This window comes from Quercus robur, chromosome 1 (genome assembly GCF_932294415.1).
Source record: "Quercus robur chromosome 1, dhQueRobu3.1, whole genome shotgun sequence".
Lineage (NCBI taxonomy): Eukaryota > Viridiplantae > Streptophyta > Magnoliopsida > Fagales > Fagaceae > Quercus > Quercus robur.
In genome coordinates this window covers 51,650,370-51,668,212 of record NC_065534.1, presented here as the reverse complement: position 1 = coordinate 51,668,212, position 17,843 = coordinate 51,650,370, and the positions used below count along the sequence as shown (strand labels likewise).

Here is a 17,843-nt window from a genome sequence, read left to right as displayed (position 1 = left end):
TTAATAGATTCCACCATATAAAAGATGGTGTAGAAATAATTCATTTTTGTGCAAAAATACTATTAGCGATAGGAAGAGAAAAGAGAAAATTGATGTGGCACTTAATAATAAGAGTCTTATCAGGAAAATTGTAGAGTTTTTCAAAGTGTGTCCCATTTTATGATCACAAACCATATTTTGGAGAATGTGGGAAAAAAAATTAATGTGGAAGGGTCATGCTTGGATCATAATATGTAAGATAATAAATGGGCTTGAGCTTTTCATAAGGTTTGATTTGATTTTAATTTAATTTCGAACTATAGCCTATCTTTTAGATAATAGTTAAAAAAAATAATAATAAAAAAGTCAATGTGTTCTTTTGGATAACAGTAAAAAAAATTAAAGAAAATATGTTGAAAATGCTAAATGAAATATTAGAACGTTACATGGCTAGAGCTCATGCACTCCCGCTTAAAGTCTCTACTTTGTTCAAGTTAGGTTTTTATTTTTAATTTGAGAGTTGGGGGAGAAAAGATTTGAACCTTGAATGTCTATTATAAATACCTATTATAAATACCAAGAGATTCCAACCAATTGAGTTACAAGGTTCATAACAATTAGACTTAAGTAATGACATACCTATTCTCAATAAAACCACAAGTTAGACGACACCGGCCAGACCCAGATGAGTACCAATTACCACATCAACAACCTTTGAGCCTGGAGGGCCTTGACTAAAGGAAATTCATTAGTCCCTAATACAACGTTCGAAGCAATGCAAGTTGCTTTTCATGCCACATTTTTTGATTATGTACTCCAACACTCCATACCAATTTACCAAATAACCAACTCCGTCTTTGTATTTTGGTGACCCTACCCCCCAAACAAACACACATTACTGTCACCAACTATTATTTTTTTAATTAAATTTGTTATAATAAGTAGGTAGAAGAGGGAGGATTTGAATTTTGGTTCCCTTTATTAAGACCACACATTGCCACTAAACTACAAAGATCTTGGCATTACCGTCACTAACTACTTTCAAGTAAAGCAGTATAAACAGAGGCATTATATATGACGAAGAAAGGTAGCACATCAATAACGTTAATAATTTTTTAACAAAGATAATCCAAGAGTAGGATGAATTAAAGAAATACTATGGCTTGAAGGAGAATTTAAGAACATGAGGCAATTTTGCCATGGGCGTGTTTCCTTTCATGAATAGAGTCTGTCATTTTACAAAATTATGTACAAACTTTGAACCCATTAAACCGCTAAATATGTGGAAGCATATTATAAATATAGCAAAATAGAAGAGAATGCTACAATTTTATTTTCTTCTCCCTATACTACTTCTCCATGTTAAATAGATCCTATGCCATAAAGCCAAAATGTAGCCAGGGTAACAATCAGGAATGAGCAGAAGAAACTTCACCTTTCTGACCCAACAGAGCATCCCCTTCTGAAAGGTTGACTGATGCATCCGCGTTCAATGTTGGCATCTCCAGTGTGGGTACTATGGGAGGTTTTATTCTCCTCGTGACTGTCATCTTCAACCCTTCTGTTGTGTGAATTGTCGCTCCAGTAGTCATCTCAACCTGCACGGACATGGTAAATGGATAAAGTTGAAGTTTACTTTCTTAAAGTCCGTTAATATCCTGACTTTAGCAACTTAAGTCAATGCTCATTTGTGTCTACCTAATATAAACAAAATGAGCTGCTCAGTTTAAAGATCGATCAACACCAAGCACAAACAATCAGTTATTAAAATTATTATAAGTTATATATACATATATATATGTAGAGAGAGAGAGAGAGAGAGAGAGAGAGAGGGAGAGCCTAGCAGTATCAGATGTGCAGAGTTATCAGATTTTACTCCATTCAACAATGGCGATTTGTTAAGATAACAAGTTTGAAACATGGCTCTAAAAATCTCAGGCTTGGACAGAAAACATGCAAAAAAAGAGCAGGTTACTTACAGGTGGAGCTCCAAGTGCTATTTGGAAGTCAAATCGCCGGACAAGCATTGCAAGTGCTACTACAGTCTGCAAAAAAATGTGAACAAATATTAAGTTAACTCTAAACAAAAGGCATCATAAATCATTTATATCATAACATTTGATCTTCTAACAAGTTTCTAATGCAAGAAACCTTTAACAAAATTACCTCGTATGAAGCGAACATATCACCTACGCATTTTCGGGGTCCTCCACCAAAGGGTAAATAACTGAAAGAAGACAGTATCATATATATACTAATATACATATATAGAAAAAGTAACATTTGAGAAAAAGGGCTCCTGAGTGGAACAAGTAGAGATACACATGGAGTGGAAATAAGTTTTAAGCAAGAACCAGCGCTAGGGCTCACCTTCCCCAGAAAGGAAGCAATAAGCATTCTTTGACTGTAGTTTCATTTTCCAAATGCAATTAGTATGAAAATTCAGCAAGACAAATTCTTAATCAAAAGGAAGAGAAAAGATGAACAACAATGAGCTTTGAAAAAATCCGAAGCGGGTCTTGCTTGGCCTAACCACTAAAGATTTAATATTTTGGGGCTGGTTTAGGGAGAAGTAACAATCAGTTGCGGATCTGTATTAATTTAGATATTTAGGTGATCTTTGAATTATGGAACTCATTTGTTTTTTGGCTGGGAAACTTTGAATAAGGATCAGAATACAGCAGGCAGCAATTAGAAAAGTAACCATGGGAAAGAACATAGATAAACCTAGTTTCCTCCTCCCAAACGAGGGATGAGTATCATACCCAAGAGGGATGCATTACATCTCAGAATTTTCATCACCAAAAATTAAGTTACTCCTTTTTATATTGACATGTTAAGGTATAGTTGTACCTTATAAAAAAAAATGAGGCTTTAAAAAAGTGTACATAAACAAATAAAGTAGAAAAACTAAAAGAAAAGGTTGTTAGCAAATAGACAATAAGGAGGTTACTTCAGCTAGATTAGATTGCTTCATGGTGACACACTTCAGGGCTAAGTAATCCTGTTGCATAAACAATCTAATGACTATGCAGCTAGCCAACAATCTAATGACCATGCAGCTAGCCAACAATCTATAAACTTGTACGAGTCCTGTTGCTGCCTGAAACTCTTCTAATGTTATCCAAGTGCTATCTGATTCAGGGTCACCTTTTCAATCCAGAAGAATTTTTTTATTTTTTTTAGTCTCCATCTTCAGTACAAACAATATGAAGCCTCCTTTGAAACCCGTTGCAGATGTGGAGCTGATGGTTGGCTTAACTGATCCTCATAGGTAGCATGATATGCAGTAAGATCCTCTATATTAACAAAGGACTAATTTTCTTCTGGTAGTTCCAAAACATAACCAACATATCCAAGTAAAATAGGGGTAAATTGGCACTCTCTCCTTCTATGCAACTATTGCACCATCATCACTGATGACGAATGTCAACTGACCACCATTACTGATCAAGTTGGCAACATTCTTCAACCAACTTCAAAAAAACCCTCCCATTTTCAGTTCATCTCAAATTGAATTCACTAAGCCATCCCTCAACCTTGAGTCCCACTTCCTCATGATCTAGTGCCTGCACGAGCATCACCCTCACCACATCATCACTGCAACTATTTGATTAAATACTTCTCATTGTATGGGAGTAGAGAAGGATTCTAAGGAGGAAGTTGGCAACCAATTTATTCAGCCCGAATATAATTGCTTGTTTAGAGAGTTGTAACCATGACATAGGCTTTAAATGGTGGATATTAAGGCTTTGATGGTTGAGAAAGGTGAGATTGAGGATAAAAAGGTGTTCCATTTGCATCTCTAAAAAACATGATGATGATTGTATTTAGTTGGTCCTATGATTTTAAGGAAAATGAACAAAGGTATGAGATTGAAAGTTGGAGAGTGAAGATATGAGTTGCAGGGAATATTTAACTGGACTGGTCAATTTCCTGTCCCAGTGTTGGATTTGTAGGGTCTGAGGAAGAGGTATGGTGGGTTTGGTGAGCACATGTTAAAGGATTGAGAAAATAAAAACTATAAATAAAAACAAAAAGAAAACTTTCTTAATAATAGTAGTATTTTTTAGATTTTCAAAAGTTTTCAATGAATAAGATAAGGTCAGTTTTGGAAAGTTTTTGTTATAAAGTAAAATAAAATAAAATAAAGAAGCAATTTTATTGATTTAAATTTGTACAAAAGATACATCGGGAACAGATGGTGTATATTGCTGTTGGTAATATACACAAGAGTTGCCCGACAAAGAACCTGAATACAATGAGTCTATGAAATTGTTGGGGGGTCTATTCCCAACGAATAAGTCCAATAGAGTAGAGACCCAAAAAATTAAGATTAATCTATAGATCTTAGTCTCTCTATAGATAGATCTTCTTGAAAAAGCTCTCCTATTCCTTTCCATGAATAGTGTATCTGTTTTTTTACCACCCACCACCAGTAACTCCAGCATTGCACATCATTGATGACCACAACCAGTTGAAATCCTGATGTCGACAACCACAATCACGAACAATCTAACTTCTGACACCAGAGATCTCAACCACACTCTTAAATCACCAAATCATAACTTAGACCACAAACAATCGAAATCTAGATTTCAGACTAGGTCCTTGTTCCTTATCATTAAAAATAATAATAATAATAAAAAATTGAACTCACCAACTAATATCTAAAAGAAAAACAGCTCAAGAAAGTCAATCAAATGACTTGAAAGGAGCCAAGGCCAAATTAGCCTATCAAATGACCCAAATAGACCTTACCTAATATTTAATAACAACTGTTGTGCAAGTAAGCTAATCAAATGATGACTGATGTGAACCAAACAAACAGTATGTGGCCAGGAAATGGCAAATCTAATAACTTAATGAGCTGGCCTGTCGCAAATAAGCAAGAATTGGACATAAAATCACACTCATATAATCATAGGGACATCACAGCCCTCCTCTGGGCCCAGAGGACAAGTTTAATGTAGTATTATAGGTACTTTCCTGCAGTCCTCTTCATCCAACATTTTTGCAGGAACTTGTTTTTTGAACTCTGTGGATAGTTATTTCCTAACTCCAACAAATATTTGGAGGTTCTCTTGTACAGTTTGATTATACTACTAGCAAGCCACTTCATTGAGCTTGTTACAAGTTACAACAATGTGATACAAGTCAGGAAGACTCAAACAGGGAAAACAAAACGTGAACAAATTCAAACACTTAACTGACCAGCTGTAAGAAGACGAGAGATCAACAAAATAGTAATTGTACAACAAAGATTTAATATACCTGAAGTTTTGGTTTGTTTCATTTGGATTGGGTCCATCTAAAGGCCATCTTTCAGGCTTAAACTTTTCTGCATCATCCCAAAATTTTGGACTTCGATGCAAGTTCCAAACAGAAATAAAGATATCCTCACCCCTGTAAATAATAATAGAAGAAGATAAATAAATTCAATAGATTACAAAAATTGTATTGAAGACATCATAGCATTGAACATGAAAGCTACGCTGATAAAATCAAATAGATTACACATGAAGCTTTGTATCAGAAAATGCATACTATTTATGAAAAAGAATAAAGAAAAAAAAAAAGAGTAAATTGTTAAATATTTATTACAGCTAGATGATGTCCCGCATGTTGTGCGGATACTTTATAATTTCAAATTATAATACCTTTTTGATAACTTTTTTTGATTTTTATTTTTTATTTTTTATCATTTAAAAAAAAAAAAAAAAAAAAAAAAAAAAAAAAAAAAAAAAAAAAAAAAAAAAAAAAGAGGCTTGTCACAAATTACATCACTAAACTAGTTAGTATGTTACAGATTTTTTTTTTTTTTTTTTTTTTTAAGCTGAAGGCAAAATGTACATCCTTATTCAAAAAAAATCCATTTTTCTTTTAACCTGATGGCAAAATGTACATTGTGCCCATTCTAAGTAAAAAATATCCAATGCCTTTTATACCCACATTTTTTTGTAAAATGTTTCTACATGACAATTTTAATGTGTGAGGTAAGAAAGTAACTTTAATTGTGGGAAAAATTTTTCAATACAATCGGAGGGTCAAGTCAATAGTGTCTAGTGGTCCCGCAACCAATAAAATGTTGCCATGTGTTAAAATAATATTATCCTAGTCACAAAGAGGAAAGGGAGTAATCCTTGATTCCGAAGGGAGAGAACTTTTGGATATAGGAAAGAATGCAATTCAAAGATTTTCTCACACTATTGTTGAATGCTTAGAATTTCAATCATCTTAATTCATATATATATTTTTTTTTTAATCCCAAAAGTGGTTTCCAACTATTGATTGATTTGCCTTAATAATGTTAGAAAATATTCTATCTAAACTGACAAAATAAAACACAAACTGATTAATTGAATGTGAAATTTATAAATAATAATTAAAAGCACAAAACACAATGTCCTACTATTGCAAAAATTGAAGCAAGCACCCAAATATTATATAAGGCAAATGGCAAAGAAAAACTTGTAAAAGATCTAGTACAATTTTTAAAGTACATATAAAATAACTTTATGTTAACTAATACATTTTATTTCTCAAATCTATTAAATTATAAACCTCACATTCAAAATTCTGAATACAATTCTAATGGTTCACGCTAATAGACCAACAAAGAATAGGGGAAAAAAGTGGAATAAGGGTTGAAGGTTGACAAAATTGTATATATGTTGCCACAATGACATACCCAACAAATCAAAATTCCAAAACCCATAAAAGGTTCTTTGCAGCTTCACCCCTTTAGCCAAAGACCAGTCACACATCATCATAAACCCAACACAAAAACTCCAACACCAAAAATCTCAAACAACCAAAAACCCATATCCAATCACAACCCTCACAAAACCCATGATGACCTCTGACCCCCATATCAAAACCACCCAACACTTTTTTTCTCTCCTTGCGCTACCTCCCAAGAAAAAACCTTTTTTTTTTTTTAATTTTTAATTTTTTTCTCTTTGTTTCATGCTGAATTTTAGGAGACTTCTCTCCTTACATTGGAGGACCCTTAGACCAAAACTATCTATATAAGCAAACTCATGAAATTTCATTAAGCATTCTTATCTCAGTAAGTAGCTATTGTTACCCAAAAGTGCGACCATTTAATAATTTGTTTCATTAATTATAGTAATCTTGCCTTGTTATTAAGTGACATAAGCCAATTTATGGTGACTTGAGTTTTTGCTATAGAAATCTGCTCTGGTACACTAGCAACTTTTTGCAATAAATAAACTCAATATCTTTGAATGCTAAAGAAAAAGCTTAAAGCACTAGGGCAAAAAATTGTGTTGTCCATTTTCTTTTACCATATACAATTTGTTTTCTAAACAATTAGTCTAGAAGGAACTATTTATTTTCAAGTTAGATGAACCCTTATACCTCTCATTTCTTATTTTATTATTCCATCATTACAAATATTATAAATGACATTTCTGTAATGACCCAAGGAATAGCACAAGTCACATTTGCGCTATACCTCAAAAAGACCAGTCACAATTGAGAATTCTTGTAATTGTTAATAAAGCCTAGTTTAACCTAGTATATGCTCGATGTGATATTTATAATACACCCACACACATCACACAATCAATTAAATTGAGGCATTATAATCTTCCCCACTTAAATCCCTAACATCCTTTAGGGCCCACTTTGTGGGGTAGTGTCTTCGACCCCACAAGAGATTATCGGGCCGACTTTGATACCATATGTAACGACCTAAGGAATAGCGCTAACCACATCTGTGCTATATCTCAGAAGGACTAATTACAATTGGGGTTCCTTGTAATTGTTAATAAAACCAAGCTCAACCCAGTATATGTCAATGTGAGACTCATCACACACCCACACACATCGCACAATTAATCAAATTGGGGCATTACAATCTCCCCCCACTTAAATCCCTAACATCCTCGTTAGGGCACATTTTGTGGGGTTAGTATCTCTGAACCCACACGGGATTATCAAGCTGGCTCTGATATCATATGTAACGACCCAAGAAAGAATGCTAGCCACATCTGTGCTATACCTCAAAAAAACTAGTCACAATTAAGGCTCCTTGTAGTAGTTAATAAAGCTCAATTCAACCTAGTATATGCCCGATGTAAGACTTATCACACACCCATACACATCACACAATTACTCAAATTGGGGCATCACAATTTCCACATTGGCAAACGCTATCAAATCCAGAGGAGTGAGTCTCTTGAACCCAAAACCAACTTTGAAGCTATGTAGTAAGAATTCTTTTCGTTGCAATTTACATTTCATTTGGGTTATATAAGAACCTTTTTCAAAAAAATATCACTAATTGTATATTTTCTAATTTTTTTTAAAACTTTTTTTTTTATATACACTTTAATAAGTACAACGTAGAGCATAAAGCTACAGGAGTACTGACTACTGAGCAGTCAAAGCTGTTTTTCTAAAAGAACCACTTTTAAAAAAATAAAATAAAATAAAATCATTTTTTGCTAACTTTAACATAACATTTTTTTTTTTTTTTGATAAATAATTCTAACATAACATAATAGGGAAATATATGTACATTCCTTGATAATAGTGAAGATTCGCTGACATTGGGTTCCTTTCCCTACCAAGGAACACACTTACAGTTCTACAATACAGAAGAACTTCATATAGAAAATGGGAAGGGCTATTAAAAAAAAAAACTTACAAAAATAAAAAATAAACAAATAATGTTCAGAAAAATAATTAAAAAAAAAAAAAAAGGTTCTAAGCAAGAAGGTAATAAAATATTTTAAAAATAGTATACTAATTGACAGACAAAAGTAGCATTGGCAATGGATTTAAAAGGATAAGACCTTTTTATGGGGTACGCTCCAAGCACATCATTCTCAAGTGAACGACGAATTAATACAGGTGGTTGTGGATAAAGCCTCAAGGACTGCAAAGAAGGGAAAAAAGGGGAAAAAAAATGTCAATGCCTGAACACAAACAATGAAGTCCAACTGTTATTTATTATTTAAAAGTCATCTTCTCACTTCGTTGATTACTCGAGTTGCATACTTGAGTTTCTTCATATCTTCAATTGTTGGAAACCGATCTCCTAGGACAGAATCAACCTAGAAAGTAAAGCAGAAAAACTCTATTACATAATATAATATAGATTAGAATATTATCACTCTGCTTTCTGTTGATACTAATCTCATATGCATAAGAAAAGTAAAGATACCTCCTCTTGAAGCTTGGACACGACACTAGGTTCCTGCACTCAATCACAAAGAAAGAAAATGATTACTTTTACAAAGCAGCCATTCATGAAAGACATAATCGTTGTCCTCACATACATAGACATACATATGTACATACAGGTGCTAACACACATATTTACATGTATGTATATGCATATACTACCATTAGATTCATTTCCTTTTATTGTTACGTCAAAATTAGGGTTGTGTGAGCATATATTACCATACTTGACAAAGAGGAAGAGATTAGGAGAAAAAGAAAAAGAAAAAGAGGATTGCTAGAAATCTACATGACATCTCTTGATACATTAATTGCAGGTAGAATCTGCACAGAACAACAAATATATCCTAGAATGCAAACACTGTCAAATGAAGGATGATTAGACAATTTTCTTTAAGCTTTCTTTATAAAATTATTATTTATATTTTAACATAAATTTTTATTCATAAAAGGAATTCCAATAATGTATAAATATACAATAATAATTTAAAAATTTTCCATCCTAATGAATTTCTGAAAACATTATGCACTTTGGAAGTTGATTTGAAATTGTTAAATGCAGTGTAAGTATTAGAAGAATGGTTAAATGATAAAATTCATCATTTCCTAACAGATTAGGCCATTGGGACAAGTGGTAGTGTATCAGTAAGAAACAACTAAACCTTAACCAAACTTTACCTTGGAGAGAAGATAAAAGGTCCATGTCAATACTGCGGCTGATGTTTCATGCCCAGCTATAAGCATTGTCATCAAGTCATCACGAAGTTGCTTGCTAGAAACCTACAGAGAGTTTGAGAGAAAAGCTTCAATTATTTGGGCTGGAACCAAAACATTTGATGATCTCTAGTAACATACATCATCTCCTGACGCCAAAAGGAAGTGGAGAATACTAGGATCTTGTTCATTCACATATTCCTCGTGAAACTGTAGCTCTTCTTCATCTACCATCCTCTGCAGATGAAAGAAATAAAATATTACACTAAAGAAAACCCACAAACTTAGCATCAAAGTACATACAAAAGACCCACAAAATGACTTTGATAACTCATGGACTTCCACCTCAATAAAATCACATAAGAAAAATAGATTCAGAAAACTAACCTTCAAAACCTTCCAGTTTAAGAAAAACAGCCATAAAGAACTATTTAGTTTCACATCAGCCATTCATATTTTCTTACCAAAAAAGGAAAAAATAAAAAAAGGTCCACTTCATCAATACAAGAGTTAAAGATAAAAATTTTAAGCTGTAATTCTTTACCAATCAAAGTTCAAACACCACCTAATTTTTTTCACATTTTTATCTTAGAGAAACTGCTGAAGATTAAGGGCATTTATATCTCTCCTTGAGGATCCTACTTTGGGAAGATCAACACTGTTAGTGGCCTTCTTGAAAAAAGCCAGAATTCTATTCAAGTTCGAGCATAAAGAATCTCCAAATTCTTATTTGGACAATGTGTTTTGTACCCTGACAGATGATGCCATTTATCAAATAATTGAGCCATATCATAATTGATGAATCATATCATTATAAATAAAGTTTCTTACATTTGAATAGAAATTTTACTACCAATGAAGTAATAGTTGAGTAGGCTAATTATTATTATTATTTTTAAATCCACAAAGTAGATCTGGAAAAGTTCCATGGTGCTGCTATCCAAGAGATAGGATAGATGTGACACAGTTGGAAGACAATTAGGATTCAAAGAATATTATATTTGGAGATAAGCTTCTTATGGTTGTTAAAGTTACACTTGTTATTTTTATATTAGCTTGTCATTATTTTATATTAGCATAAGGATATTCTAGTAATATTGTAATATCACTCTAATAAAAATATGTGCTAAGTTGAAGGACTAATTGATTAAAACCTTAAATAATTTTCTACTCTCTCTCTCTCTCTCTCTCTCTCACGCACACACAACCCTAATCTTTCATATTTTACAACTCAACTATGGTAAAATTGTAAGCATAAGAATCTGCAGAACTTCCTTCTCACTGCTTTTGTTCCTTTAGCAAGCAGAACATTGAATCATGCCTCGCAATATTTTTTGGTTTTTATTTCCTTTCTTGAGTCCTTATCACATTCACATTCTAACAGAGAGAGAGAAGCAATTGATCATAATTCTTTCTTATTCATAATTACATACACAGATGATTATCACCTATCCTAAAAGATTAAGCTAATAGGATACTGTGATTTTAGTCATTTTTACCATTATTTTCTAACACTCCCTCACTTGTGGATTGAAATTCTCCCTCAATAAGTATGACCACGTAGAATTTTCATTTTTTTTTTTTTTAAATGGGAGGTAAAGTGTATTAGACTGGAGATAGGATTCAAAACAAGATCCAAGAACCACTTGCTTTGCTACCTTGATAAATTTCCATTTATCACAAAAGCCCTAATGCTTACGTTACATACATACACATTATGTATATATGTATTAGGGACCTTTTGATAGCTTGGATATTCAAGGAACCCCTACCAGTTTCTGATATATTTGGCATTGGCATACGATTTATGGACAAGACACTGCAAATTGGCTTATCTCAAACCCACACTCATCAAATAAGCAATAAGATTCACTAAAAAAGCACAAAAAGGGGGCACAACCCTAGTACACTAGAAGTATAGAAATGAAGAACATCTCTAATCCAAACTCATTAAGATAGTTCTCATATAAAATGCTGAAGTGAACCCTTTAAACTATATTCAGCATTGCATGTGATATATCTGGCACCAGTTTAAAGGGAAGAGTCAGTGAGCTCAGCATGCATTCTCCACCATGTGCCCATGTATGCATGGTAGAACATATATAGGCACAAAAATAGTAGTATTAGCACGTGTCCACTACAGTACACCATTATATATAGTAAGAAATTGAAGAGCAAAGGTTTATGCAGCTCCATCAATTGAGAAATTTACCTTGCATATTGCAATCAAATCATCGAGTATATCATTAATCAATTTGAGGGCTGCGGAAACCCTCTTTTGCCGGGGTGAAATGTCTTTCCATATTGGGATCTCCCAGAATGGAATTGGAGAAACACTCCGATCTTCTGCTTCTCTCAGGACAGTGTAAACGGCCTGGTCTAGCCAGTGAAGCATTTGTACAATAGCAAAATTAATGAAAAATTATTGAAGGTGTGAACTGAAACAGGAATGAACTAATACAAACTGAACATAAGATCAAACCGAAAAGGGCGGGGGGACAATAGAATACCTCAACTATCCCGGTATCATTGGTTAATGAATCAAAATCGTAGTTAAATACTGCCTTGCCAATGATGTCCAATGTCAAACGGGAGAAAAGTGACTCCATCTCTACATCTTCCCCATCAAATGCAGCAGCATCTAGCTTCTTACATAGCCTATCTGTAGCTTGTCCAAAAAGACTAATCATAGCAGCTACATACTACAGACGAAAACCCACACAAAGGAAAAGGGAAATCAATGGCAAACAGGTCAACCCTAACAATGACAAAAGTCACAAAACATTTTTTAAGACCCAAATCAAGGCTCACCTAAGGGTGAGGCAGATCCAAAGTACCAAAACATTATATAAAGTAGGTAATGCACTTGTTAGAAAATTTGTCGGACTTAGAGGCATAACCAAAGGCATGCTACTTCCATCCTTGTCCTAGTGTCTTTTTTTTTTTTTTTTAATCACCACTTCAAAGGTAAGCATAGTTTCTTTTCTGATATATTTTATTTTTTACCATGTTTCTTTCTTGAAGAAAATTCCCACTATAATAATTATATCCGCAATTCCTACTGTCATGGATAAATAACCATTTCTCCTATTTCCTTCAATCATGAAATGCTTACTTATAGTCATATAAATTATACTCATCTATTTGCATAGCTACCAACCCCTGCTTACTATGAATATCAATATATAGCAATAAAAAGGTTTAGACAGGTTCTTATGGAGTGCAATGTCATGCCTCTCTTCGGCTATTAAAAACATTTTACTTTACATAAATTATACAATCGACAAAGAGTAGAAGAATACCAAAATTAACGTTAGTAGAAGTGGTAAAAGAGAACATGTTAATAAGCAAGTAACAAAGACTACGACTTCGGATGGAATAGAATAGTAGAAAGAATACATATGCCGACCCTAACTAATTTGTTGAGGATCTAATCCAAAAAAATTGTAAGGCAACTATAATGGATAAATATCCATTATTCCTATATCCTTCAAACGATAGAATGCTTTATTATATAAATCACACTTGTCTATTTGCATAACTAAGAACTACTTACTATTTATATCAATATATAACCCCAAAAGGTTTAGAAGTTCCCTTAGGGAGTGCAATGTCATGACTCGCTTCAGATATTGAAAACATTTAACTTCACATACATTATAGATCAACTCACTAGCATTGTCTAATTTTAAGACTCAAATCAAAAGAAGATGTGAAGGTTGGTTAGTGAAGACCATCATCATCGAATTCACAAATCACTTGAGTTACCTTCCGATGCAATGCTGGAACTATAGTACGTCGTCGAATACGCCATACCTCCCCGTCAGCTGGGATGAGCCCCGTCCCCATTACAAATTCTAGAATTTCAGCCAAGATACCCTGAAAACCAAGTGTTATCTGCCGCTATGTGTGTGTGTATGTGTAAGAGAGAGAGAGAGAGCCAATTCGATTACCTTTGAATAAGCCTTTGAGTTTTCCCTCAATATATGTTTTGCAATAGTAGGATCCGAAACTATAAGAAATGACTACAACCAACATCAAGGCATCCATCAAAAATCCATAATGGACAAATGACAATAACCACTTGACAATCTAGTAGATTAAAGAAGAAATGTACACATACACAAAAATAAAAACAAACAAACCTTTGGTCCAAAATTCAACCGGAAAATTCCTCCATATGTCAGGAAAAGCTCATACAAGGGGATGAAAAAGGCTTCACTCCGAATGGAACTAATTGCTCCTTTTGCCTCCGGAATCTTTGGACAATCTTCATGGGCATCAACCCAACTAAATAAAAATTCCAGAATCTCACTAGGAACCCCCAACTTCGACAAACTCTTCTTTGCTCCAGATGGAAAACTTGAATCCAAAACAGAAGACAATAAATAAATAAATAACAATCCCAAAAGAAAAAGAAAAAGAAAAGAAAAAAGGCCATCAGTGAAATAAACTTGTATCCAACATGAACATAAATTTTCTTATCATGATTTTTGTTCAGATGCATACCCAAGTGAAAATTTGAATTCATGAGTGAAATAAGACCAAAGGATTCACTTATTCATATGAAGTCAAAGCTTTCACCACAATAAGCAAAAATATAAATGGAAGGCCTTGTTATTCTTATCCACGGCCATACAAGCATATATCCACACAATTCTTTAACACAAAAAGGTAAAATAATAAGCAAACACAACGAATTCCCACATTAACAATGAAAATAGCCAAAAAGAGAAGCATAGTAAATTCCAAAGCATACCCAGATTGCTCCACAGTAAATTCTCCAGAGGTAATCCGAGCAGACAACTCGGTACGGCGTTTCTCTTCCAGTAGCTTCTCAACGCTTTTGACTCCACTGTCCACTGAATTAGGGTCTCGACCATTGGAAGAAGAGTATATGATTGTAGATAAACCATACAAACCTGCAAAAACTACACGCTCAAAACAAAGAGAAAATATATACAAAAACTATTAACATTGAAGGCTTGCTTAAAGGGAACTGACCTTTACGTCTTTTGGGGTATGAAGAGAAAGATGGGGTAGTGGGTTTGGACCTGTAGAAATGAAGAGTTTTGGCGGAGAGAGATGGTGGGGCATGAAGCAAAGGAAAATGAGCAGCCATTGAAGACTGCCTTTTTGATAGATATGAAGATGTGCTTTTGTTGGTTGAGATGAATTAATTGCTCTTCTTACCTTAAACTTTGTAGAGCAAAAGACTGAACGGAGAGAGAGAGACAGAGAGAGACGAAAAATGAATGAAAATTTAGGGGGCGTTTGCGGATCCACGTTTGCCTTTTTGATGGATATGAAGATGTGCTTTTGTTGGTTGAGATGAATTAATTGCTCTTCTTACCTTAAACTTTATAGAGCAAAAGACGAGGTTTTGAGCATACTAACCTTTTTCAGCCTTTCTATTTTGTAAGTTAGACAACGTTTGAAACAATTTTAGAAAATAGCATCTTGAGTTTCAAAAAATCGAGATCCACTTAAAAAACTCGACCTTCAAAGACTCGCGTTCTGAGTGGGAAAATGCCACATAGATCTCGAGTCTTTAAAACTCGAGTTTTATGCAAAAAATTTCACCTATAGTGGCGTTTTTAAGCCTTACAGTGACGTTTTAAATCCCTATAGCGGCGTTTTCCTGCAAAAAATTTTTGTAAGTACCAGGTTTAGGGTGCCCTATAGTGGCGTTTTTAATCCCTATAGTGACGTTTTAAAGCCATATAGCGGCGTTTTTTGCAATTTATGGAAATCGAGTCTCTAAAACTCGATTTTTAGCGCAATTTTTTTTCTCCAAATCGAGACTTAAAAACTCGAGTTCCATCTGGAACTCGAGTTTTAGATACTCGAGATGTTATTTTTCAAAATTGTTTTGAAATATGACAATTAACTAAATTTTTTAATATTTATTGTTATTTTAAAAAAAAATTCGCAAAAGACTGAACGGAGATAGATAGAGAGAGAGAGAGAGAGAGAGAGAGAGAGAGAGAGAGAGAGAGAGAGAGAGAGAGAGAGAGAGAGAGAAGAAAAATGAATGAATATTTAGGGGGCGTTTGCGGATCCACGTTTGCCTTTTTGATGGATATGAAGATGTGCTTTTGTTGCTTGAGGTGAATTAATTGCTCCTTACCTTAAACTTTATAGAGCAAAAGACTGAACGGAGAGAGAGAGAAGAAAAATGAATAAATATTTAGTGACTGTTTGGATTCAGCTTCTGGCGTCCACGTTTAGTTTTCCATGCGTTTCAGCTCTTCCTTTTTTTTGGTAGCCGCACTTGTTGACTTTTTGTCCGTGAACAGTGTATCCTTTCACTGTTCATGGACCCACAAATTTCACTTTTTAACAATTTTTTCATTAAAAATGGGTCTCATGGCACTATTCACACATTTAAAAATTATTTTGTTACAGTATTTTCAGTTTTCAGTTTTCAGTTTCAGCAAAATAAGTTCTATCCAAACAGACCTTAGTATCCGTTTGGATCCGCAAGGATCCATGTTTGCATTTTTTTTTTTTTTTTTCAGCAGCATGTTTTGACTTTTCAAAAACTTCACTTTCAGCAACTTTTTCATTAAAAATGGGTCTCACGGTACTATTCACACATTTAAAAATTATTTTGCTATAGTATTTTCAGTTTTCAGTTTTCAATTTCAACAAAATAAGTTCTATCCAAATAGACCTTTAAATAATAAAATAAAGCGTATTTTTTTTTCCAAATAACCTTAAATATCAAACCATTTAGTTAGTTGTCACGTTTCAAAATAATATGGAAAACTAGTATCTTGAGTGTCTAAAACTCGAGTTCCAAGATAAAACTCGAGTTTCTAAGTGTTAATTTGTAAGTGGTGGGAGGTGATGTGGAACTCGAGTTTTTAACACTCAAGTTCCACCATTTGATTTCCCTTCTTCTTCCTTGTGTCTGTTCGTGTTCTTCTATGTTCTTCGTCGCTAGTCGCTCTAAAAAGCGTTCTTCTCCAGCCAGATTGCCCACCCAGTGTCTCTTCATTCTTTCTTCAGATCTTCTGTGGGTTCCTCTTCATCTTCAATTTCTTCAGAATCTTAGATCTTCATCATGTTCTTCAGATTCATCTTCTTCTTCTATGGAACTCGAGTTTGTAAGACTCGGTTTTGCTTTTTAGAACTCGAGTCTTATAGACTTGAGATCTATGTGGCTAAATTGAGACTTTCAAACTCGAGTTCCATCATTGATCTCGAGTTTTCAAAATTCGAGATGCTAGTTTCCAAAATCCTTCCCAACGTATGTTAACTTATCATATATTTTCCCCTCACTGTTCTAATCTGCAAAATCTCTCAAAGTAAAGCCGAACGTTGGGTTTGTCTCTTTAAATGCTAAAAGACAATTTGGGAATCTTTTTTAAATGGACTTTTTTTTTGTATGAATTTTTTAAGTGGGCTTTCTTACTTCTGTTGGGATTCTTTGAGATAATTAGAGCATTACCATAAGGTGTGCTAAATGATAAATGTATAACATTTAGCACACCAAACACTAAAAATATTGCTCCATCAGATTTCTTAAATGTCAAAAAATTTTGGCATAAGCTACAGTGCAGTTATATCTTTGGAATAGTACAGTCAAGTATGCTATAATATTTGGGTAATTTTTTATTATACTTTCTCTCGCTCATTAATAAAATATCATATCTCTTCTCACTTTCTCTTTCTCTCTCTCGTCCCATCTCCATGGTCATCCCTCTCCTTTCTCCCTCTCACTTACACTTACTCTCCCTCCTCTCTCCACTACACACCTTGCTGAGGATGAAGCCTCCTTTACACCAACAACCACCATGACTAGATGACAACATTGGGTTGTTTCTCATTGCATTCTTTTTCTAATTATGGTTTGTTAGTTCTGATAACAATTTTTTTGCTGTAGGTGATTTTAGTGGGTGGCTAATGATGGTTAGTGGTGGTGGGTT

The 17,843-nt window shown here is 33.9% G+C and overlaps 1 protein-coding gene across 3 annotated transcripts; it reads right to left on the bottom strand.

The window, feature by feature from the left end:
* Positions 1-1,163: 1,163 nt before the first annotated feature.
* LOC126691545 (protein LUTEIN DEFICIENT 5, chloroplastic) lies at positions 1,164-16,104 on the bottom strand. Of its 3 annotated transcripts, none has more exons than XM_050386579.1 (17): positions 16,040-16,104; positions 14,914-15,102; positions 14,669-14,831; positions 14,055-14,271; positions 13,863-13,934; positions 13,678-13,788; positions 12,420-12,611; positions 12,122-12,283; positions 10,051-10,146; positions 9,874-9,975; positions 9,176-9,208; positions 8,985-9,065; positions 8,805-8,887; positions 5,254-5,385; positions 2,146-2,206; positions 1,959-2,024; positions 1,164-1,577 (listed from the first exon to the last, which is right to left on the bottom strand). In XM_050386579.1, the coding sequence occupies exons 2-17, from the start codon at positions 15,029-15,031 to the stop codon at positions 1,389-1,391; spliced, it is 1,878 nt and encodes a 625-aa protein (XP_050242536.1). In that variant the 5' UTR covers positions 15,032-15,102; positions 16,040-16,104; the 3' UTR covers positions 1,164-1,388. The 3 variants fall into 3 exon arrangements, with proteins under 3 accessions (XP_050242536.1, XP_050242532.1, XP_050242529.1); XM_050386575.1 differs by lacking the exon at positions 16,040-16,104 and adding an exon at positions 15,263-15,279; XM_050386572.1 differs by lacking the exon at positions 16,040-16,104 and having other exon boundaries at positions 14,914-15,253.
* Between the last annotated feature and the right edge of the window lie 1,739 nt (positions 16,105-17,843).